At 39.0% G+C, this 23,775-nt stretch overlaps 3 protein-coding genes across 5 annotated transcripts in view; 2 read left to right on the plus strand and 1 right to left on the minus strand.

Annotated features, from left to right (window-relative positions):
• The first annotated feature begins 1,068 nt into the window (after window positions 1–1,068).
• On the plus strand, window positions 1,069–6,523 carry LOC137409498 (gamma-butyrobetaine dioxygenase-like). Its single transcript, XM_068095568.1, has 8 exons — window positions 1,069–1,115; window positions 1,227–1,390; window positions 2,223–2,525; window positions 2,739–2,924; window positions 3,319–3,573; window positions 4,365–4,567; window positions 5,723–5,886; window positions 6,127–6,523. The coding sequence occupies exons 3-8, from the start codon at window positions 2,271–2,273 to the stop codon at window positions 6,279–6,281; spliced, it is 1,218 nt and encodes a 405-aa protein (XP_067951669.1). The 5' UTR covers window positions 1,069–1,115; window positions 1,227–1,390; window positions 2,223–2,270; the 3' UTR covers window positions 6,282–6,523.
• A 2,555-nt stretch (window positions 6,524–9,078) lies between these two features.
• LOC137404808 (cystathionine beta-lyase-like) lies at window positions 9,079–17,347 on the plus strand. Its single transcript, XM_068091042.1, has 7 exons — window positions 9,079–9,229; window positions 11,804–12,441; window positions 12,594–12,799; window positions 13,729–13,858; window positions 14,050–14,217; window positions 15,107–15,228; window positions 17,021–17,347. Exons 2-6 carry the CDS (start codon window positions 11,827–11,829, stop codon window positions 15,224–15,226), a joined length of 1,239 nt encoding a protein of 412 aa, XP_067947143.1. The 5' UTR covers window positions 9,079–9,229; window positions 11,804–11,826; the 3' UTR covers window positions 15,227–15,228; window positions 17,021–17,347.
• A 350-nt stretch (window positions 17,348–17,697) lies between these two features.
• The window catches only part of LOC137402030 (fatty acid desaturase 6-like), a 38,619-nt gene continuing 32,541 nt past the window's right edge, over window positions 17,698–23,775 (minus strand). For all 3 annotated transcript variants that reach the window (XM_068088507.1, XM_068088515.1, XM_068088499.1), the window contains 4 exons: window positions 20,691–20,911; window positions 20,222–20,468; window positions 19,721–19,819; window positions 17,698–18,475 (listed from right to left, as the gene is read on the minus strand). In XM_068088507.1, coding sequence (XP_067944608.1) covers window positions 17,955–18,475; window positions 19,721–19,819; window positions 20,222–20,468; window positions 20,691–20,906 — 1,083 coding nt within the window. In that variant the 5' untranslated portion in view covers window positions 20,907–20,911 and the 3' untranslated portion in view covers window positions 17,698–17,954. The remainder of the gene's footprint in view (window positions 18,476–19,720; window positions 19,820–20,221; window positions 20,469–20,690; window positions 20,912–23,775) is intronic.

A 23,775-nucleotide genomic window follows, 5' to 3' on the forward strand; every position in this document is an offset into this window, starting at 1 on the left:
TAGTGAACATGAGAGGATAAGTTGGTATGTGTATGAACAGACAGATAAGTATAGTGAACATGAGAGGATAAGTTGGTATGTGTGTGAACAGACAGATAAGTATAGTGAACATGAGAAGATAAGTTGGTATGTGTGTGAACAGACAGATAAGTATAGTGAACATGAGAGGATAAGTTGGTATGTGTATGAACAGACAGATAAGTATAAGTTAAATGGCTATGCACCAACTTGTATATAACAAATGGAGTATTCCTATAGTAAGCAGTTTTCTAATCACAAACTGAGTCCCTCTATAGCAAACTGAACACTTCTAAACAAACTGAGTAACTTTATATCAAACTCAGTTCCTCTATAACAAACTGAGCACCTATAGTACCGCATTTCACAGTTTGGTACCTGCTATTACAAACTGGTACTCTCTATTATAAACTGGTATCTTCTATTACAAACTGGTACCTTCTATTATAAACCGGTACCTTCTATTATAAACTGGTATCTTCTATTACAAACTGGTACCTTCTATTATAAACTGGTACCTTCTATTATAAACTGGTACCTTCTATTATAAACTGAAATATATTGCTTACAGAGCACATCTACTACAAACAGGATACATCTATTACAACAGCATACATTTATTGCAAACAAATTACCTATTTTACAAGCAGGGTACATCTATTAAAAACGGGGTACACTCATTGCAAACAGGGTGAATCTATTGTAAACAGAGTATGAACAATAATAGTCTATTAGGCTTGCAGCATGCATTTTGAACATTGCAGCGCTATTGCCATTTAAGTACCGCAGCCATGAGCTCACCATTTCGGTTGTAAGAGTTTTTTTTCTAAAGAATTGTTTCAGTGTTACACATTTTGCTTGCAGACTTGTACAGTGGACCTGCATGGTGAACTGGCATGTTAACGCATAGCCTTCTCTCTAATCCTTAGCAATTCATTCTGTTAGAATCAATAAAGCCTTTGTGTATAGGAAAAGGCTATTATGATTACTAGCCCATAAGGCCTGCAAGCACAGGCTCACTAGCATATATGACCTGCAAGCACTTGCTATCACACTTTTACCTACGAGCATAGCAGTGGATTATTCTCTATGGAAGGGTGAGCATCTCCACTGATATCTTCATCTTAATTTCGGATAATTTCTGTGCATCTCATTGCTTGTTTCTGGAAGAAGTCATGTATTTCTTTGCATTGTATGGGTGCGAGTAGGTGAGCTGTTGAGGGTTGGGAGAGCTGAGGCTAGCAAGGAGAGCGAGTTGAAGTGGAGAAAAGCAGGTCTGTAGCGGAGGTGACAGAGACGAGTAAAGAGTAGGAAATTGAAACTAGGACTACGGTTGTGAACAAGGAAGACGACAGATAGTTCAAGTGAACAGGTGAGCTTTCAAGAAGATGGGGAGAACAGAGGCTAACAGGGAGAGCGAGTAAAAGCTAGGGGGAGTAGTTGTTAGCGGAAAAAGCATTGGGAAATAGGTAGGAGTAGGGAATATCAGATAAAATGAAAAGAAAGTATGAGAAAGCAGGAAGGGCAGGATAGAGCAGGTAGAGCGGAAGACCCGCGACAGTAGGAGAGGGCAGGGCTGCTGGACACTGAACAGGCATTTCTTTGCCTGTAACTCTTAATAATGTGAGGCAATAAACAAGACTTTCACCCTATACATACATTGATGGGCTCCTTCCTTCTAGCGACTGTCTTATTTAATACTGCAAAGTTTTAGTGATAAAATTTGAGAAACAGTTTATTCTTTATTATTATTATTCTTTATTAGTGAGAAAAATAGTCAAGCAGTTCTTATGGGCTGCAGCTATCCCAGCATGCCATGCAGTAGCAGGCTTATGTCAGCGGACAATAAAGTTGAGGTATGTTTACATACAAAGTTCAACTACTGCTGTTTGCAATGCCTGGGCGCAGCATATTCTCACCGCCATAACATTGAATACATTTGGTACCTTCCAATACCTCTCCTTAGCTTCTCCGCACTTCTTAGTATGTCAGAATTTTAGTTTCAATTTATATTTTTTAAGTTGTTTTCTCAGCCAAAGAAGTTGGACTTTATATAATAGTATTCTATGTAACAGGCAAGTTAAACAGTTTTGACTTTTTACATTTTTGGTGGACAGTTTGATTAAACAAGTGCTTATCCAGATGCAGATATATTTGCTCTTCATATCAACATTCTCAAACATTTGCTTGCAATAAACTGCCAGGCATCAGTTGGGACATTCGCCTTATCCTGAGCAGTCGAACCAGCTACCATGGCAGGTGAGCCTCTTTCTATAGACCTTCTCATTGGAAAGGCGCAAGCGACTATTAAACAATGTGAGGTGATAGAGAAGTCTAGAGTGAGGGTTTCCTGGAGTGACAGCAGTGGAGACAGTATTTATCCAATGATGCTTCTGCGGGACTGTTGCCCTTGCGAGAAGTGCTTTAGCCCAAGTGTTAACTCACGGCTGACTTTGTTTGAACAACTGCTCGCCGCTGCCTCTAGTGTTGCAAACATTTCATCTCAGGTATGTTGATGTATGTGCAGCAGAAACTCTTACATGCGTAATATTACAGATTCCTTTTCTTCAGTCCTTTTTAGAAGAGAATTTTATTCGTTGTCAAAATGGGACGGTTCTGGTAACCAGCAGCATTGAATATATTTAAAAAAGAACATAATAGCACATTAAGTAAGAAAACAAAATATTAATGACAAAAATAGCCTTTGCGTTATTTGTTAGCCTGAGAGTCTATGCATTGATTGGGAGGATGGGCATAAAAGTGTGTATGAAGCTGAGTGGCTCTACAGACGCAGGCTTGAGCGAGCTGCAACAGAAGATCGACTATTGAAGATGTACTGTGAGGTGCAGGAGACCCCTTGGACGATTACGAAACCAGAAGAGATAAAAACTGGTCGATATGATGATGTAAGTTTTCAGAGAGTCCTAAGTCTAACGTACGCATCCAATTCTGTAGTTGGATAAACATGTTTATCTAAAGAGAGAGCAAAGTGTTTAGACTTCTATTTATTAATGCTGCCGTGATGCCATTTTGCTGACGCTCTTTCGCAGCTCAATATTTACTCTTTCTGTTTTTGCGCGAGCGTTTTGATCTGCTATACCGACAGCGTGTAGAGCAGATCTAAAGATTGCTTTTGAATAGAGCCTGACACAAAGTCAACTCGCGATTACTTTGTGTTCAACTCAACCATCAACTATATATTTATAGCAGCATATTAATGGACATAATACAACTATAAACAAGTAAGAAAGTCAACTAGCATTTGATCATTCATCATCACAACTTAGTCTTTGTATTTAGATTTTGCGAGATCCAGCAAAAATTGTTGAGTTCACGGAAACACTCATTCGAGATGGAGCATACGTTATCAAAGATGCGCCTCCCCGACACTGCCTTGTTGAGTTTTTAAGAGAAATAAAAGCCAAACATCAGAGCACACACTACTCGGATGGCGAGTGGGTTATTAAGAATATACCAACAAGTAAAGATTTACCCAACTCAAGCAAAAAACTAGAGCTGCACATAGACATGCCCTACCTGGTCAAGCCTCAACAGGTTAGGAGTTGTCTGTCCCCTGTACTTAGCATCGCTATTGTTTAGAACTTCTCAGCAGGTATGAGTAGTGGATATTGTTACATAAATGATTATGCGCCTGCCTGTACAATGGTGTGACTGGTGGATATGCCTGTACCCTAATATGTCATACACTGGTATGATTGGTAAATAGAATTGTCACCTGCAGAGACTGTTATTTCCAGTATGGAAGATAAGAAATATGGATGGATTACACAACATTTAAATATTGTACAAATCTAATATGTATCGTGTGTTGCAACCAAAAAAAGGTTTGTGAACTTGTAATGGCTAGTTACTTTAGCTGAGCATCATCACTAACTACCACAAATTTGTATCATTGAAAAGTATTTTTGATATGAGCTGTTGCTATGTGCTGTTGCTATGTACTGTTGCTATGTACTGTTGCTATGTACTGTTGCTATGTACTGTTGCTATGTACTGTTGCTATGTACTGGTGCTATGTACTGTTGCTATGTACTGTTGCTATGTACTGTTGCTATGTACTGTTGCTATGTACTGGTGCTATGTACTGTTGCTATGTATCACTCTCAAGCGCCATTTTGCAATCACATGTATCTAAAGACATCGCAACAATTCCTTACCGTCTGCAATAAGACAGATAGGAATTGTGCGATTGAATGTACATCATATTTGTTTGTATCATTCTTCCCGTAACTGTGTTATGTTTGGCCGTTGGGTGTGTAAGATATATTGAAATGCATTTTTAGAACAGATTTTTTTAGAAAACTTTAATCAGACTTAACTTGTAGCTGCAGCTTCTACATTGTCTCGTGCAATCTGCAGATGGAGGAGAAAACAAGCTTTCTGATGCTCTCAAAGCTGCTTTACTACTGAAGAAGGAAAACCCAGAATATTACAGAGTCCTGAGTAGTGTAGAAGTGGACTTTCAATTCATAAAGCGATACAGAGGCTCCCATGACTGGTTCATCTGTAACAGAGCTCCAATAATTCAGTTAGTAGAAAGTTTTTGATCAGTATGGCTTCGCTTCCTATCAGTACGTAGCAGCTTTACAATTGGTTAAGGAACTGAGGCTAAGATATGAAGTGTTTGTTCTTATCCTCAGAATAGAGGCTAAGATGAAGTTATATTCACTAGTTTAAGAAATAGAGGCTTAGGGATTTTGTGAGAATACTCTACTCTAAGGAATTGAGGGTAAAGGAAAGATACTTCACTCTAGATTGGAATAAAATGGATGCTACAACAGGGGTGTAAGCAGACTAGGTGCTACAGGAAGGGGTGTAAGCAGACTAGATGCTACAAGAGGGGGTGTAAGCAGAATAGATGCTACAAGAGGGGGTGTAAGCAGACTAGATGCTACAAGAGGGCGTGTAAGCAGAATAGATGCTACAAGAGGCGTGTAAGCAGAATAGATGCTACAACAGGGGTGTAAACAGAATGGATGCTACAAGAGGGGGTGTAAGCAGACTAGATGGTACAGGAGGGGGTGTAAGCAGAATAGATGCTACAAGAGGGGGTGTAAGCAGACTAGATGCTACAAGAGGTGTGTAAGCAGAATAGATGTTACAACAGGGTTGTAAACAGAATAGATGCTACAAGAGGCGTGTAAGCAGAATAGATGCTACAAGAAGGGGTGTAAGCAGAATAGATGCTACAAGAGGCGTGTAAGCAGAATAGATGCTACAAGAGGGGATGTAAACAGAATAGATGCTACAAGAGGGGGTGTAAGCAGAATAGATGCTACAACAGGGGTGTAAACAGAATAGAGGCTACAAAAGGGGGTGTAAACAGAATAGATGCTACAAGAGGCGTGTAAGCAGAATAGATGCTACAAGAAGGGGTGTATGCTCTCCTTTAAGGAACAGAAGGAAAAAATGCCTACGATATCTTAATCAGACCAGAAAAACTTAAATATGATGATCACCCCGACGTGCTCATAGCAACAGTGTGACATATCTTCATCAATACTACCTCATAGCAGTCAACTTACTGCCTTAATACAATGTATTCAGAGTTTAGAACCTCCTGAATTTGTACAGCTTTATGTGGTTACAGTAAGCATATACAACTACAGTAATAACTTTAATTCAGTATATTACGCATTCTTGTGAGCTATTATGGTATATTATTTATGTTTTGATATTTTAGAGAAGATCCAAGAACTGGTCTTCCATCTCTCTGTCGTTTCGCCGCCGAAGTGCGTTGCTCTTCCTTTAACCAGCCCGTGGAAGTCATAGAGTCGTGGTACGAGGCCTTCAGGCATTATTGGAGTATCCTTGAGCAGCACTCTATACTAATTAAGTCCTCCCCAGGTTAGTTGTGAACCGAGAAAAGATTGACCAAAGATTTCTTTTGTTAAGACATAAAAATCATAAAAAGCGTTCAGCTACAAGATTGATCAAGATCGTTGAGAGACTTGTGTTGATTATTATACTCGCAGTGCATGTAAATAAGTGGGTCACATGTAAATAAGTGGGTCACATTAAATAAGTGGGTCACATGTAAATAAGTGGGTCACATTAAATACTCTTGTCACGTCTGATATTTTCTAGGAGACATTTTAGCATTCAACAATGGGAGGGTGATGCATGCTCGAGAAGCCTTTAATCAGCAGCAGGAGAGACAACTTGAGGGTATTTATGCAGACTGGGACTATCTGATGTCTGCTTGGCGAGTCGCTAAATGTGAACTGAATCGAAGAGTATAAACTGAAGACAGCCTTTATGTTAGGAGAACTCTCTTCGCCATGAAAAATCCAAAAAACCCTTTGATGGTCGAAAAGCTCTGAAAATCACAATTGATCACAAAAGAACTCGAAAAGTGCGACTCTCAGGAGTTTTTCTCTCTTATTCTGGTTGATGCTATTATATTAGCTCACAGGCTTCTGCAAGTTTTTTGATTTTTTGCATACTTTGTCAATGATCCATGCTTTACGCAGCTAATATATCAGATATCTTACATTTTCTGTAGTCCCAGTGAGTGTATTAAACACCTAACAGCGACATTGGGAGGGTCTTGCACCTTGCAACAGCATGAGACAGCATCAGCATTTACTGTGACATACTGTAAGGAGTTTCAAAGGAAATAGACTTCTAACACTAATTATGGCAGCGTGTTCACATAAGTTCATTCACAAACAGAAAACTTCTAGTCTTTGACTCTATAAGCGACAACAAAGACCAGTCCACCCAATGAAATTGTTAAGGTTTAATATGCCAGAAGTGTTACAACTGTATCAAGTGTCCGTCTATAACTAATACTTACATTCATTACGGGCGACAGTCCAAACATGAGTATATCAATTTATTGACCTCAGCCCAGTCACTCTAAAGACTGCAATCCTGATAAATTTTCTGTAAATTTAGGCTCCGCGTTTAGTCAGCAGTTATAACGTTTAATAAATCTTTGGTTTGTAGGATTGACCCAAATTACATCACATCAGGTAATGCTAATCATTGGAACCGTTGTATATTCAGAGTAACTTACATAAAATCACTGGAGAAGCCTGAATCTGCTTCTTTACGCTTAGACGTAAAGAACAAATGTCAGCTAGACAAGTGAGTCGCGAACTATGCCAATCCGTTAGCCGAAAACTTTATTTTAGTTTCTCACACTATTTAGCGTCTTTTAAAAATGCCATCTTCACATTGCAGCCTGCTAATTCCTTCTATCTATGGTTAACTAGAGTTATCTTCTTCTCTAACTGAAGTTATCTTCTTCTCTTGGATAAAACAAATTTTGTTACTTTGAAGGTTTATAGAAGAGAGAACAAGTAAATTTGCGACCTTTTTATGTCAAAGATTTTGTGTGTAGTCAGTTCCATTTTGAGCAGTTATTTTGAACATCTTGAAGTTCCCATAAAATTATCTCGACTTTACTGTGGCAGCAAAGACTCTGTCATTAGTATATTCACAGCTCTTCCAGCTCTCTGACCTCTAAAGACTTTGTTTTGAACTTGAGTATTGCTTTAAACATTTAACACAGCACTCTATTGAGTTTATCAATCAGTCTTCAAGGGAAGAAACTTCCTGCCTTTTTCACATTCAATTAATTAGACTCTTAATTGGACTCGGAAGATACAAGTTACCTAGTTTTCTGTTTAAAAACTTCCATGGTTGTTTGCTAAATTAAAACATCTATGTGTTAGGAAAGCTCCGAGTTCAATTGAGACTATTATGGTTGCCTCTGGCACTGGCCAATAACCACTGGCACTCTGCCAGTGTTTATTAAAGCCTGGCTGGCAAACAAGCCGGCAATTCAGTTAAGCATTCCTTGTCAACAATTATAAACTAGCTGAAATATTTGGCAATACCGTGTGAACTTTGTCTTAAACTTGTTCTCCTATATCTTGCTCCCTTCCATAAGTGTCTAGCTTATATGATGTGTATATCTACAGTATTTGACATGCACTCAGTCAAATGTGGTGCAAGAATTATGGGATCAATAATTCGTAGCTTTTTAGATGTATAAATATAATCACACAGAGTTCATGAATAATTGTGGCTAAAACTGTGGAAAAACTGAGAAAAACAAATATCGTTGTAAGATGTCCCAATACCATAATATATTTAATGAGTTTCACAGAAATAAAAAGTGGAGAAAAGGATTGATAACCAGTATCAACAGTAAACCATTAATAAAGGTTCATAGCAGCAAATTTGTTAATAACCAACTTAAGTACAGAAAGTTGTGAGTCACAAAGTAGCTTGTCAGGTCTAGCATATACATGTAGTTGGTAAGAAGAAATTATTGTACGTTGACTTTTAATTTTTAGTATCAGCTAATTATATAGTGAAAGTGCAATAGATATGAGTAAATAGTTTCCTGCTATGGAAAAAAAGTTAATTTTTTGACAAAAACTGAATGTGACAATTACCTTACGTCAAAGAGAGTACAAAAAGTAAAAACAATTTAGTACAGGTTGGCGGACCCATTTAGCACTGTATGTCTAGTACAGATTGGTAGATACATTGCATATTGTAGGTTTAGTACAGGTCAGTAGATAAATTTAGTACTGTATGTTTAGTACAGGTTAGTAGATACATTTGGTACGGTATGTTTAGTACAGGTTAATGGATACATTTGGTACTGTATATTTCGTACAGGTTAGTGGATACATTTGGTACTGTATATTTCGTACAGGTTAGTGGATACATTTGGTACTGTATGTTTCATACAAACCATCAAAGGTTCGCTACAAGGTTTAGTTCTTAGCTCATTTTTTAAACTTAATAGTTCAGGATGTACATGTATGTATGTATGTATGAAGAAACTCTATGTGTGAAGAGGAGGTGACGACTCCTCAAACAAAAGGGACTAAAAAGTAGTCTCATAGAATGTTTTTTGTTTACTTGCAGTAACATCGCTCGATAGTTGTAAATCTTTACACAATTCATAGAGAGTTAACAAATAGAAGGGAACAATAGCCACGCCTTGACTAAGACATTTCAATTGATTGTCAATTAAACTCAATAACAAGCATATGTTTCTCCTCACCCTCTGCACGCACAGGTCTGTAGCCTCACTCTCTGCACGCGGGTTTTCAGCTAATTTGAATGAATAGCAGTCATATCTAGAGCTACAAGCACACCAAGAAGTTCTAGTCTCACTGTCTTTACTGGTCCTCTAACTGTCGAAGGCATTAGGACCCCTCAGGTATGTATGGGTAATATTTTTGTAAGATGGCGTGGTGTGTGTGTGTGTGGGATGTCGGTACATCGAATGAGTATGTGACATGGGTAAAAAAGACGTGTGTAGGTGTGTGTGTATGCATGCGTTTGCACGTGTGTATGCGCTTGTGTACTCGTGTGTGTGCGTGCATGCATGTGTGTGAGATGTTGGGCGTTTGGGTGTGAGATGTTGGGCGTTTGGGTGTGAGATGTGGGTATGTGTGTGGGATGTGGGTATGTGTGTGGGATGTGGGTATGTGTGTGGGATGTAAGCAAAAATTACAATCAGCACAAACATATTTAGGATACGAACTTGAAATTTTAACAAGAAATGCTTTCTTAATGGTTATTATCATAAAATGTGAAGCGGACAAAAAGGACAAGAGTACCTACATGTATATGCATTACTTTTCAAAATATTTTCTAGATAATCTTATTTTAGTCACTTGTTAAAGTTATGATAAACCAACATAAAGGCCTATTTCAAGTATAATTTTGCTAGGAATATTATTCCCTCGCTACCATATCTATTCGAATCAATCTATTTTCCGGTCTTCATGTTGTTATCATGCCATGTTGTCATATCACACTGATTCCAGGCTTTATCAAAGGAAATGTGAAAACTGAATATTACATGTATAAAAGTTTTAGGAAATGCTGATAAATTTGCTGAAAATGTTTTAAAAATACAAATAGTTTGTCTACCGAAAATCGCCATGGTAAAACAAATACATAAATATTCGGCAACCTTATTTGCCGTTCAATAATTAGTTTATTATGTATATACGTACTAAAACACGTTTAACTTTTAACATTGTGTTAGAATTAAAGCTTTCAGTTACTTATGCTACTCATCAGCCCCCTACTTCAACAGCATGACTATTCAACGATATTTTAATTTTTGCTGAAAAACTCTTAATAATAAAGATCTTTACTCGTATCATTGTCATCTTCATGTCACCGTATAATAAACCAAAATATTTAAAGAAAAATTTGTTATTATTTTTACATCTGCTGTTTGTCTAACCGTGCCAGGATTTCACATAGATTTTATGAGTGGCTTGCCGCTTCCCTTCACGCAGGTTTCATACAAACATTTTTATTTATTGAAGAAAGCGCTCTTCTCTGTTTATCAGCTTCCAATAAAATGGTACGATTTGCAGCATCAAGATAGAGCAGCTGTTCATTCTACACACTTTGCATGTTTTCACTTTGCTTTTGACTGCACTAGCGGGCAAGGTTCCTAACATACCTCTGGCTGCTTAACTGGTGACCAGAAAAAGAGGAACTTTTATTTCACTTGTTAATACTGCGATAGGCAGTCTATCAGAAAAACAAGTAGTTTTCTTCTCTTGATGAAAATGTAGCTTAAACTTACAAAACCAACCTAAGCAGGTTGTTGTGTCTAGCATGGGTTGTGATTAGATTACAAATCTACAAATGTATCTGTGACCGATTTGCTAATGTAAATGTGTTTATAAACTTGGATTTGACGGTAAAACTTTAATTATTCGTCAACTCCATACAGACGATCAAGAAAGTAGAGTACGTGTCTACAGTGTAACATAACAGCATAAAAAGCGAGTGATCTTTCATTGAGGTGAAACTTTCGACTAAAAGCAAAACTGTGATGTGGGCTTTATTGTGTTATGGCACATACAAGATTAATACTTTTGGCGTAAGTGAAAACAAAAGGCAGGTGAAGACAAAAGGCAGGTGAAGACAAAAGGCGTGGGTCAGATAGTAAGGGACTAGACATTTAAACTATGGAAGGAGGCTTGCGTGCGGGAGACATATGCGACTGATTAGAGCAATTAAAATGCTACCACTGACACCCCGGTTACGCGGAGGGTTTTGGCCTTATGGGAGTGTTTTTACTCTCAGCTGCGAACAGCGGGAAGAGTTCCATACTCAACTGAAAGTTACACAAAGTTACACAAAGCGCAAGCTGCGTGTGTTGGATCAATTTAAGCAACATAGAACAGAGAATTAGGGTGTGGGTGACACGATGGGTATCTTTCTTAAAAAGTTCTCGCAACTCAGACGAGCCACAAAGAAATTAGCTCAGTTTTGCTTATCTACCTGCAGCAGTGAATATCCCTGTATTAGCCTCTTATCTACCTGCAGCAGTAAGTATCCCTGTAATTTAGCCTCTTATCTACCTGCAGCAGTGAATATCCCTGTATTAACCTCTTATCTACCTGCAGCAGTGAATATCCCTGTATTAACCTCTTATCTACCTGCAGCAACGAATATCCCTGTATTAACCTCTTATCTACCTGCAGCAGTAAATATCCCTGTATTAACCTCTTATCTACCTGCAGCAGTGAATATCCCTGTATTAACCTCTTATCTACCTGCAGCAGTGAATATTCCAATTTGCTTTCGCTTCTGTACAAGAGTTTGAACGATACCAAGAGACATTGTCTCATGTTCCTTGTAAGGAAAGCTCTGGAAAAATAGCTTGCATTGTGTATGAACTGGTTTGAGACCATTTCTGGATGCACAAAGTTAAAACGTCTCTTAGAGCGCAAAGCTGATCACAACCTGTTTTTTACAGTTTAAATCAAAGAACTAGCAGATATGAACAAACCTGCAGAGCCTCAGGCATTTTATAATGGTAAGGATGTCGCGGAGATGGGCATTGGCACAAAACTCGTTGCTCTTACTGTGAAGAATGAGCGGACCAACAACCGGCCAATGGTTACCCCCATCTACCATACAACCATGTACAAGGCAGAGTCTAGCGCTGGATTTGTAGATCAGATGTCGAAAGGGTTTGGGTACTTGCGTGTGAGGAACCCTAACATGGATGAAGCGGAGATGACTATCGCTCAAGCTGAGGGGGCCAAAGGTAGTCTCGTTTTTCCCAGCGGAATGGCAGCCATCACTAGCACGCTCATGTGTTTCCTCAGGCCAGGTGATCATGTAGTCGCACAGTCACCACTTTACAGTTGCACTTCCTATGTGCTTGACAACATGCTCTCTGAGTTTAACATAGAAGTGAGTTACGCTGACGCTGGTGGGGATGAAAGTCAATATCGAAAACTGGTGAAAAAAAACACAGCGCTGTTGTATGGAGAGACTCTATGCAATCCCATGATGCACTTTCTCGATGTGAAAAAGTTTGCGGCTATTGGCAAAGAGTTGAAGATCATGACTGTCATTGACTCAACATTCACACCTCCCACAATTCTTGTAGGTTATAAACTAATTGTTCATCAACAGGTTCAACTTTATTTGTATGAAACTGTTATATCTGTTAGTAAATGGGCGTTACTTTGACTTGTCATGTAATTGTTATATCTGTTTGTAAATGGGTGTTACTTTGACTCGTCATGTAATTACAGCGCTCACTAGACTACGGGGTAGATGTGGTAATGCACAGCGCCAGCAAGTACCTTTGTGGGCACAGTGATATGCTCGCAGGCTGTGTCAGTTTCAACGACCTTGACCGTTATGAGAAATTGAGGACCTGGCGAGTTTTCATAGGCAGCTCTCAGTCACCCTTTGACAGCTCACAGTTGGTGAGAAGCTTACGAACACTACACGTTCGGTAAGTCGCTTATCAATAACTCTGCTAACACTTGCCAGTGCCAAGATCTGAAACCCCAGCCATCGAAAGCCAACATATGTACAATAGATGTAAATAGTATAGCTTCCGTAATCAGGTGAAAAGCACAGAAATGCGGCTGAACTTTGTATACAACCTGTGTCATAGTTAATCACAAAACACGGTGATGCTAAACAAGTAAACTGAATGTTGTCTTGAACATGAGTATGACAGCATGCCACAACACCCTTCTGGTGACATGTGTATGACAGCATGCCACAACACCCTTCTGGTGACATGTGTATGACAGCATGCCACAACACTCTTCTGGTGACATGTGTACGACAGCATGCCACAACACTCTTCTGGTGACATGTGTATGACAGCGTACCACAATATTCTTCTGGTGACATGTGTATGACAGCAGGACACAACACTCTTCTGGTGACATGTGTATGACAGCATGCCACAACACGCTTCTGGTGACGTGCTTGACAGCGTGCCACAACACTCTTCTGATGACATGAGTATGACAGCATGCCACAACACCCTTCTGGTGATATGTGTATGACAGCATGCCACAACACTCTTCTGGTGACATGTGTATAACAGCGTACCACAATATTCTTCTGGTGACATGTGTATGACAGCGGGCCACAACACTCTTCTGGTGACATGTGTACGACAGCGGGCCACAACACTCTTCTGGTGACATATGTATGACAGAGGGCCACAACACTCTTCGGGTGACATGTGTATGACAGCATGACACAACACTCTTCTGGTGACATGTGTATGACAGCATGCCACAATACTCTTCTGATGACATGCAATGACAACATGCCACATGATTCCTTAGGTGGTATGTGTATGACAGCATGTCACTAGAAGAATCTGGGTGAAAATGAGGCAGTGTGTTGTAATACTTGTAGAACTGAGAGGCACAGTGAGAATGCATTGGCTGTTGCAAAGTTCCTTGAACAGTACCCACTCGTGACAAAAGTTCACTACATCGGGCTGGAAAGTCATCCTCAGCATGCCATCGCTGCCAGTTTAATGAAAGTATGACAGGCTATCCTCTAATATGATGTTGCCCAACTACAATGATGTTGTTTTTAGTAAATAAGTTAGCATATTTAGTAGATATCTTCGCAACAGGTTTAAAAATAAAAACCTTTGTTTTTCTGCATGCAGTTCTTACCTGTGGAATATTGACAGAGCAGCCCTATTACCTTCTATTCACTATTATGCAGGGGTTTGGAGGTATGCTCGCCCTCGAGCTAAAGACCAAGGAACAAGGAGTGAGGTTTGCAGAAAGTACAAAGTTGTTCAGACTTTCTGTATCACTAGGAGGAGTTGAGAGCCTGATAGAGCACCCAAACACAATGACGCACAACAAAACCGTAGTTACATCTGATGAGGTACGCTTATGCCAATCTAAACTATATATCTTCTGTTGGAATACCTGCCCGATGAGCCTAGCATCAAATCCTTACTCTATGTCACCGAGTCTGTGATATACAGTGCTCTATTTTCCTAGGTATTATCATATAACTGATCTAATTTGACTGCTAAAAAATTCAAACATTGAAATGGAAAAATCGACGTAATTTTTAGGATTTTTACAGGCAGCTCCTAATGGAGCTACAAAAAAACAAATTCAACAGCTAATAAAATATGTAACTTCTCCCTGCGTATTATAAAATCAAGAAGACCTTATTTAAACAACAGTCGACTTGCACCACACTTTGTTATTTCCGTCTGATGAATGACGCAAAATTAGGAGAGCACGGAGGTACTACTACTCATTTAGACAAAAATTTCAAATTGAAGTTTTTTTAATTATGTTGGAACTGTAGCCCAATATGTTCAACTTAATAATAATGCCATTCGCAATGCATCGCTTGTTCAGTGTTTAATTCTCTTTAAAACTATTAAAATTATTAAATATAGGATGAACCAAGGTGACTACTGTTCACAGACTCCCCTTCCGGTCATTTAGTTGGCTGTGGGTAGCCTGCGGATGCTCTGCACGATATTAGATACGCATTATTTCTTTAAAACTTAAAAACTGTTAGTCAGATTACTTAAACCGTAGCCACAGGCTTTCTATCCCAAGACTTACGAATCTCTCTGCACAAAGTCCACCGTGTATTGACAGCAATAGCTAGGTTAGCTCAACAAGCACCAGTTATAAATGGTTCCTGATGCCAGCCTGTGTGTATTCTCCCCAGCAATATGTTCATAAACAGAGCAGCTCTTACACCCACTTTACTGCTGAACATTAAAATTGTTTGTAATACTTATCAGCGAGGAGATGGCATCCCTGACACATTGATCAGGCTGAGTGTCGGCATCGAGAACGTCGAAGATCAGATCGCTGACTTGAAGCAAGCTTTAGAGAAATGTCAGCTAGATGGGCAAACTTAGATGTGAGTGAAAAGATTAACTTATCAAGGGTGGTATTACCACAACCTTTAGCATCTCTTATGTCAATACTCGGAATATGCTAGCACTCACCAGAACAATATGGTAACCTTATTGACAACAAATGTCAAACTTATGGTTTGTTAGCGTTCTTTCTGTCTACCATATTTGATAGCGCAATATCTACTCCTAATCATCAGAATATCCACATTTGAGCACCCTATTCTATGTACACTAACTGTAACCCAAGTGTACCCTCACAAGCTCGTTATCTCATCTGTACGATTAATATCCGAACCTCATCTGTACAATTACTATCTGTTCCTCATCTGTATCATTACTTTCTGTACCTCATCTGTACGATTAATATCCGAACCTCATCTGTACAATTACTATCTGTACCTGATCCATACGATTGCTATCTGTTACTCTGCCAGCTGCCGTATAGGTATTTAGAAGTACAGGCAGTCCCACATTATACCTAATCAGTTCAATCTCACTGCTCATAAACTTTTCCAAGTTTGTCTGCATGGAAAATGGTGCACATCTTTAAAGGTTGACTTGCAATAAAATTCACATTACAGTTATTTGGTATCAAAAGATTCACCATGTCTTACTCTGTTGTGTTGTAAGTGCAAAATATGTGGAAATGTGATTACAAGCTCTTAAAAGCTCAAAAACAAAACCCACCGTAGGTTGGAAGCTCTTTATTTCGATGACGAAGCCATGAAATTTGGTTATTGTCTTGTCACGTGACGTTCTCACGTGAATTCAAAGGACAATAAAAAGCTCAATATAAAACTTATCGTAGTACTAGTTTAGGACAAACACTTCGGGTTTTACCGAAGACCCCGTATCTAATATAGATGCTCGCTACTTTACAGTTTTGTTTCGGTTTGGTCTAATCGGCAAGTCGTAATCTGAACATGTGACCCAGTACTTCGCAAATAATTTCTGCAGCACTTTTCGATTATCACAAGTGACCAACAGGCTCGTCATGATTATCAGACAATGATAGGTACTCCTTCAAACTAAGGCTAACAAATTAAATGAATTTTTACGGTAAGTTATAAGATATCACTGCTAAAAGAGACAGCATTACGATGACGTTAAAATAGACGCGTAAGAACAATAGACATGGTTTTATTGAATGCGTGAAGTATATTTGTGAAAATATTTCGATGAATAAGGTTGCAGGAAAGTGTAAACAGAAACCATCTCTCACAACTACATCACATTTGAGCCGTTTTGGAAAGAGAATCCAAACTACAGCGGTCTCGTGTGGCTGCGATTTTCTGTTCATTTTTGAGTTTTTAAGAGATTGTAATCACATTTCCACTTATTTTGCACCTACAATACAACAGAGTAAGACATGGTGAATCTTTTCTTATCAAATAACTGTAATGTGAATTTTGTTGCAAGTCAACCTTTAAGGATTATAAATATGATGGGAAATGTAGCTGTGTTATTGCTGCAGCTATGCTATAGGCGGAATACTTGCTATCTCTTTCAATGTACTTGCTATCTCTTTCAATGTACTTGCTATCTCTTTCGATGTACTTGCTATCTCTTTCGATGTACTTGCTATCTCTTTCAATGTACTTGCTATCTCTTTCAATGTACTTGCTATCTCTTTCGATGTACTTGCTATCTCTTTCGATGTACTTGCTATCTCTTTCAATGTACTTGCTATCTCTTTCAATGTACTTGCTATCTCTTTCAATTTTCTTGCTATCTCTTTCAATGTACTTGCTATCTCTTTCGATGTACTTGCTATCTCTTTCAATGTACTTTTAGGCAATAAGGCGCAAGCGAACCCGGAGGACCAACAAGAAACATCGTGTTATCTCACAGCTTTTAACAATGTTTTATTTTATAGCATTTTAAGTTCATACTTTTACCTATTTGAGTGAAGAAACACGGAGCGCTGCACTTGCAGAGATCGCACACCGATATCAACAGAGCTACTATGTCCAAGTAGCTAACCGTACAAGCTTAGTACAAGCTGAATAGAAGTTCAGTACAAAAGCGCAGCCATCTAAATACAGATAGATAGTCTGTTAAGCTTTTGTAAGTACTGGCTTATATACATGGTAATAGTTGAAGGACAATAAAATAAATGCATAGAGCAAACCAGACTTGTTTTATTCTATGGCAGGTATTGTTTTTTGATAAAGTACTTATCAATTTGTTTATAATTTACAGCTGTGGTAGGACTGCTGCAGAGTTAACCCCCAGTTGTGTTCATGCTATTTGAATGAGAAACAAGTGATAATTTGGAAAACAGCAGGAATTTGAATTCAGTCAGTATGTAGTCAGCTCAGCCTAACCACAAAAAACAAGCGTGGAGGGATTGGGTTGCACTGAAGCTTGTTAAATCATTTGTGAGTTAGGATGGTGTAGAACTGCTATGCCTATCGCTATGGTTATAGATAGCTATGCTATAATAGATAGTTATTTAGCAACGGAGCCAGTATTGATAATTATTTTAATATATTTTAAGCTGATAAAACATAAAGCCTTTCCACCTGTTAAGCAATCAATAAATAACAACAAAGCAATCAAGAAGACTAACAGGGGCAGAAGCACTTCCCTGCATTGACTTGACGGAGATGTTAATGATAGAGATAACACAAAATATTAGAAATCACTGCACAAATTGGTAAAATTTAAATAAAGTTTAGGACTGGTCGAGAGCGGCACAACGCATAGATGCAAATAAGTTGAACAGTTACTGAAGGCCGACGTAGTGAGTGAATGCGGGGGCCTTCACCATGAGCTCTTCGTACTTGTCAACAAAATAGTTGAGTCGTTCCATGTATGGCTTCTCGTGGTATGGCAACCCATTAGACAACATGAATTGTTTGACAATAGGCCGAATCTTAAGAACCATGCAGTCAGACAGATTAGGGAAAAGGTGGTGCTCGATATGGCAGTAGACCAAAGTGTGGCCCATTATCCAATCCAGGTACACATTTCTGTTGATGTTGAGCACACCGGTTGACATCTGGTAGAGTTTTGCTGGGCGGTCCTTGAGAGTGTACATGGGGAGGCCGATGTGCTGGAAGATGTTGATGTGCACATAGTGAAGCGCGGTGACAGCGCGGAAAGCAAAGAGGAAGAGGGCAGCATTGAGAGGTGTTTGATAGCCAGATATTCGCATGACTAGTGCAACATTGGCGACGAAGCCAACAGTCATCCAAAACAGGAAGCTAGCAGTTTCCTTAACTTGCCCCTTAAGCTCCTTGAGTGCTGTGGAAAATTAAACATACCTGTAGTACTCTATAAATATGGAATATAATACTCTAAAAAGATGGAATATAGTACTCTATAAATATATAGAGTACATAGAGCACGAATAGAGGTAATGCTTTTACTTACAGACAAGGGGTGCTGATACAAAACTAATGTACTGTACTTACAGACAAGGGGTGTTGATACAAAACTAATGTACTGTACTTACAGACAAGGGTGCTGATACAAAACAAATGTACTGTACTTACAGACAAAGGGTGCTGACACAAAACTAATGTACTGTATTTACAGACAGGGGGTGCTGACACAAAACTAATGTACTGCACTTACAGACAAGGGGTGCTGATACAAAACTAATTTACTGTACTTACAGACCAGGGTGCTGATACAAAACTAATGTACTGTACTTACAGACAAGGGTGCTGATACAAAACTAATGTACTGTACTTACAGACAAGGGGTGCTGATACAAAACTAATGTACTGTACTTACAGACAAGGGGTGCTGATACAAAACTAATGTACTGTACTTACAGACAAGGGGTGTTGATACAAAACTAATGTACTGTACTTACAGACAAGGGTGCTGATACAAAACAAATGTACTGTACTTACAGACAAGGGGTGCTGACACAAAACTAATGTACTGTATTTACAGACAGGGGGTGCTGACACAAAACTAATGTACTGCACTTACAGACAAGGGGTGCTGATACAAAACTAATGTACTGTACTTACAGACCAGGGTGCTGATACAAAACTAATGTACTGTACTTACAGACAAGGGTGCTGATACAAAACTAATGTACTGTACTTACAGACAAGGGTGCTGATACAAAACTAATGTACTGTACTTACAGACAAGGGGTGTTGATACAGGCAAGGGGTGTTGATACAAAACTAATGTACTGTACTTACAGACAAGGGTGCTGATACAAAACTAATATACTGTATTTACAGACAGGGGGTGCTGACACAAAACTAATGTACTGTACTTACAGACAAGGGTGCTGATACAAAACTAATGTACTGTACTTACAGACAAGGGGTGCTGATACAAAACTGATGTACTGTACTTACAGACAAGGGGTGTTGACACAAAACTAATGTACTGTACTTACAGACAAGGGGTGCTGACACGAAACTAATGTACTGTACTTACAGACAAGGGGTGCTGACACAAAACTAATGTACTGTACTTACAGACAAGGGGTTCTGACACAAAACTATATACTGTACTTACAGACAAGGGGTGCAAGCACTGGTAAAAGGATTGGAGCAAAGAACATGTAGATGTATCTGGGTATGAGGGGGGCCTTCCAAGTAGCTGAATCTCCAAGACCTAGCAATATACATGTACAAAATTTATGTACAATATGACAACAATGTGCAACAGTTCTGAAAAGTTTAGATTAGAAACTTCGTTAAAAGGTTCGACACCCACAACGTTAAATATCTAGCCATGAACTGTGTAGCAGCCATAAAAACATTTATTTTCAAAACCGAAGACTTCTACTGGGCCTACAACCCCATAAAACAGTGAGAATTCTACTGTCTGCAACCCCATAAAACAGCGAGAATTCTAATGGGGCTACAACCCTATAGAACAGCGAGAATTCTGCTGGGGCTCCAGCCCTATAAAACAGTGAGATTTCTACTGGGGCTCCAGCCCTATAAAACAGTGAGAATTCTACTGGGGCTCCAGCCCTATAAAACAGTGAGAATTCTACCCAACAAACAATACCTATGATGTTGGTATACGGGTGATGGTCTCCGATGTGTATCTGAACAGCTGCTCGGTCAGAAAACCAACCAATGACTTCTACCACAAACCATCGAGCAATCTCATTGGCTCGTCTAGACTCAAAGAGTGCATTATGGGCAGCAAGGTGACCGGCCCTACTAGTTATCACGCAGTGGCAGCTGCCGAGGATGAAGAAACCGACCAAAAATGGGAGCATGGATTCAAAACTGCAAAGGTAGAGGCCAACCTAGAAAAGAAAGAATGGGCCGAATAGTTTGTGTTCTTTAGTTGTGAGTGAAGAGCGTGAATTGGCACTAAGCGAGGCAGTACTGCAGCAAATATGACATCTAGAGAGAATTCATTGATGGTAACCCACTCATTTATTTGAAAACTAGTGACTGCCTTTTCACACTATGAAAGAGTAAGTTTACTGACAATGAGATCTAAGCGCAGCTACAGGCCTACTCACGAAGTGAAGAGGAATGGCGCATCCCATTTCCATAAGTCCATAACCAAACCTTTCCCAGTAAGTAGACTCCGCAACTATCCTCTTGACCTGTGAACTCAGTTCCTGGTACTTGGGCAGCCCTTCTACATAGTGATATATATCTTTGTCATGAGCCTCCACACTCACCTTTACCTTTCTCACCGGCTTACTAGGCACTGCTGGAGCAGATGACTCCATAGTTGCTGCATGAAAGGACAGCAGACACCATTCATGTAACTTTCAGCGAAATGTGACCGATATGAGGAACACTCTATCAATGACCCACAACACACATTTTAGCATACGCTGAAGGCATTTGCTATCAGGCAAGCATTCGTAACTTAGAAACATTCAACTATTATAACTATTGTAATTATTGTAATTGTGCATCAATGCAATGCGTTCATGCACAGTTAGGACTCTACCAGACTTTTTTATCATGTAACATTGTGTCCCGCGAGCAAGGTGAAACCTATTGTAATTCTCCTACAATTGTAAGGGAATTACAGTAAGAACTTGAATACCCCGCATGTGCCATACGCATGGGGAATCATGAAACATCCATTTGTATTGCTCGCCCAAAACAATTCTTGTGATCAACCTTTCCCATGTACTCTCTGAGAAACAACAACTTAGTCCAGCAATTTTTAAACTCCCAAATCTAATTGTAATCTGAGATTTCTGCAGGCTAATAGCATGTATTTTGTTCGAATCTATGTTGAACATGCACTTTCTCTGTGCACTGGTTAGGAAGGAAATAGCAATGAATCAATGTGTACACAAAGCCGAGAGCATATGCAGAAATGCTGCAGCATATACACAAAAGATGCAGTATATAAACAAATATTGTAACGTGTTTTGATTTGGTTAAAACAGCAAAACTGTTGAAGTTATATTCCAATGCATCCCTGAAATATTATTGAACAGTAAAGTTACTTTTATGATACACAAATAGCGCAATAAGCATTCAGGTGCTAACTTACTTTGTTGCCTTTTATGATATACAAATAGCGCAATAAGCATTCGGGTGGTAACTTACTTTGTTGCCTTTTATGATATACAAATAGCGCAATAAGCATTCAGGTGCTAACTTACTTTGTTGCCTTTTATGATATACAAATAGCGCAATAAGCATTCGGGTGGTAACTTACTTTGTTGCCTTTTAATGTAAAACTCACAAATGACTAAAACACAAATCCGTACTCGTGATAACAACTCCTGATAACTAGCAAACCTGAAAATGTAGTATACACCATTTATTCCAAACACAATTGTACTGTCTATTGCAGATATTCAAACAAAGTTTTATGTCAATAAAAACTAGAAATACTGCTATGAAATTACATTTGTATATAAAAGTATATGAATCAGTCAGTGTGACGCAGTCAGTAAATAATTTGAGTGAGACTCACTAGGATATACCCTTGACACGCATACATTGAACAGACGCAAGTCAGTAAATGATTTGAGTGAGACTCACTAGGATATACCCTTGACACGCATACATTGAACAGACGCAAGTCAGTAAATGATTTGAGTGAGACTCACTAGGATATACCCTTGACACGCATACATTGAACAGACGCAAGTCAGTAAATGATTTGAGTGAGACTCACTAGAATATACCCTTGACACGCATACATTGAACAGACGCAAGTCAGTAAATGATTTGAGTGAGACTCACTAGGATATACCCTTGACACACATACATTGAACAGACGCAAGTCAGTAAATGATTTGAGTGAGACTCACTAGGATATACCCTTGACACACATACATTGAACAGACGCAAGTCAGTAAATGATTTGAGTGAGACTCACTAGGATATACCCTTGACACGCATACATTGAACAGACGCAAGTCAGTAAATGATTTGAGTGAGACTCACTAGGATATACCCTTGACACGCATACATTGAACAGACGCAAGTCAGTAAATGATTTGAGTGAGACTCACTAGAATATACCCTTGACACACATACATTGAACAGACGCAAGTCAGTAAATGATTTGAGTGAGACTCACTAGGATATACCCTTGACACGCATACATTGAACAGACGCAAGTCAGTAAATGATTTGAGTGAGACTCACTAGAATATACCCTTGACACGCATACATTGAACAGACGCAAGTCAGTAAATGATTTGAGTGAGACTCACTAGGATATACCCTTGACACGCATACATTGAACAGACGCAAGTCAGTAAATGATTTGAGTGAGACTCACTAGAATATACCCTTGACACGCATACATTGAACAGACGCAAGTCAGTAAATGATTTGAGTGAGACTCACTAGAATATACCCTTGACACGCATACATTGAACAGACGCAAGTCAGTAAATGATTTGAGTGAGACTCACTAGGATATACCCTTGACACGCATACATTGAACAGACGCAAGTCAGTAAATGATTTGAGTGAGACTCACTAGGATATACCCTTGACACACATACATTGAACAGACGCAAGTCAGTAAATGATTTGAGTGAGACTCACTAGGATATACCCTTGACACGCATACATTGAACAGACGCAAGTCAGTAAATGATTTGAGTGAGACTCACTAGGATATACCCTTGACACGCATACATTGAACAGACGCAAGTCAGTAAATGATTTGAGTGAGACTCACTAGGATATACCCTTGACACGCATACATTGAACAGACGCAAGTCAGTAAATGATTTGAGTGAGACTCGCTAGGATATACCCTTGACACGCATACATTGAACAGACGCAAGTCAGTAAATGATTTGAGTGAGACTCACTAGAATATACCCTTGACACGCATACATTGAACAGACGCAAGTCAGTAAATGATTTGAGTGAGACTCACTAGGATATACCCTTGACACACATACACCGAACAGTGTCTTGTTTCTAAGAAACCGTGCTGAATCATGAATGAAGAACCACATTAATTCTGCATATTTTCAAGAAACTTTTGAACAGTTTGCATTCTAGAATATGTCTGATATCATTAAATACTCTCAATTCTTGGTGGAATAGTATAACTCTACATCGGAATTTATTGAGAATCAACTGAAATATTTTCAAGGTCGT

This window comes from Watersipora subatra, chromosome 1 (assembly GCF_963576615.1).
Source record: "Watersipora subatra chromosome 1, tzWatSuba1.1, whole genome shotgun sequence".
NCBI classification, from domain to species: Eukaryota; Metazoa; Bryozoa; class Gymnolaemata; order Cheilostomatida; family Watersiporidae; genus Watersipora; species Watersipora subatra.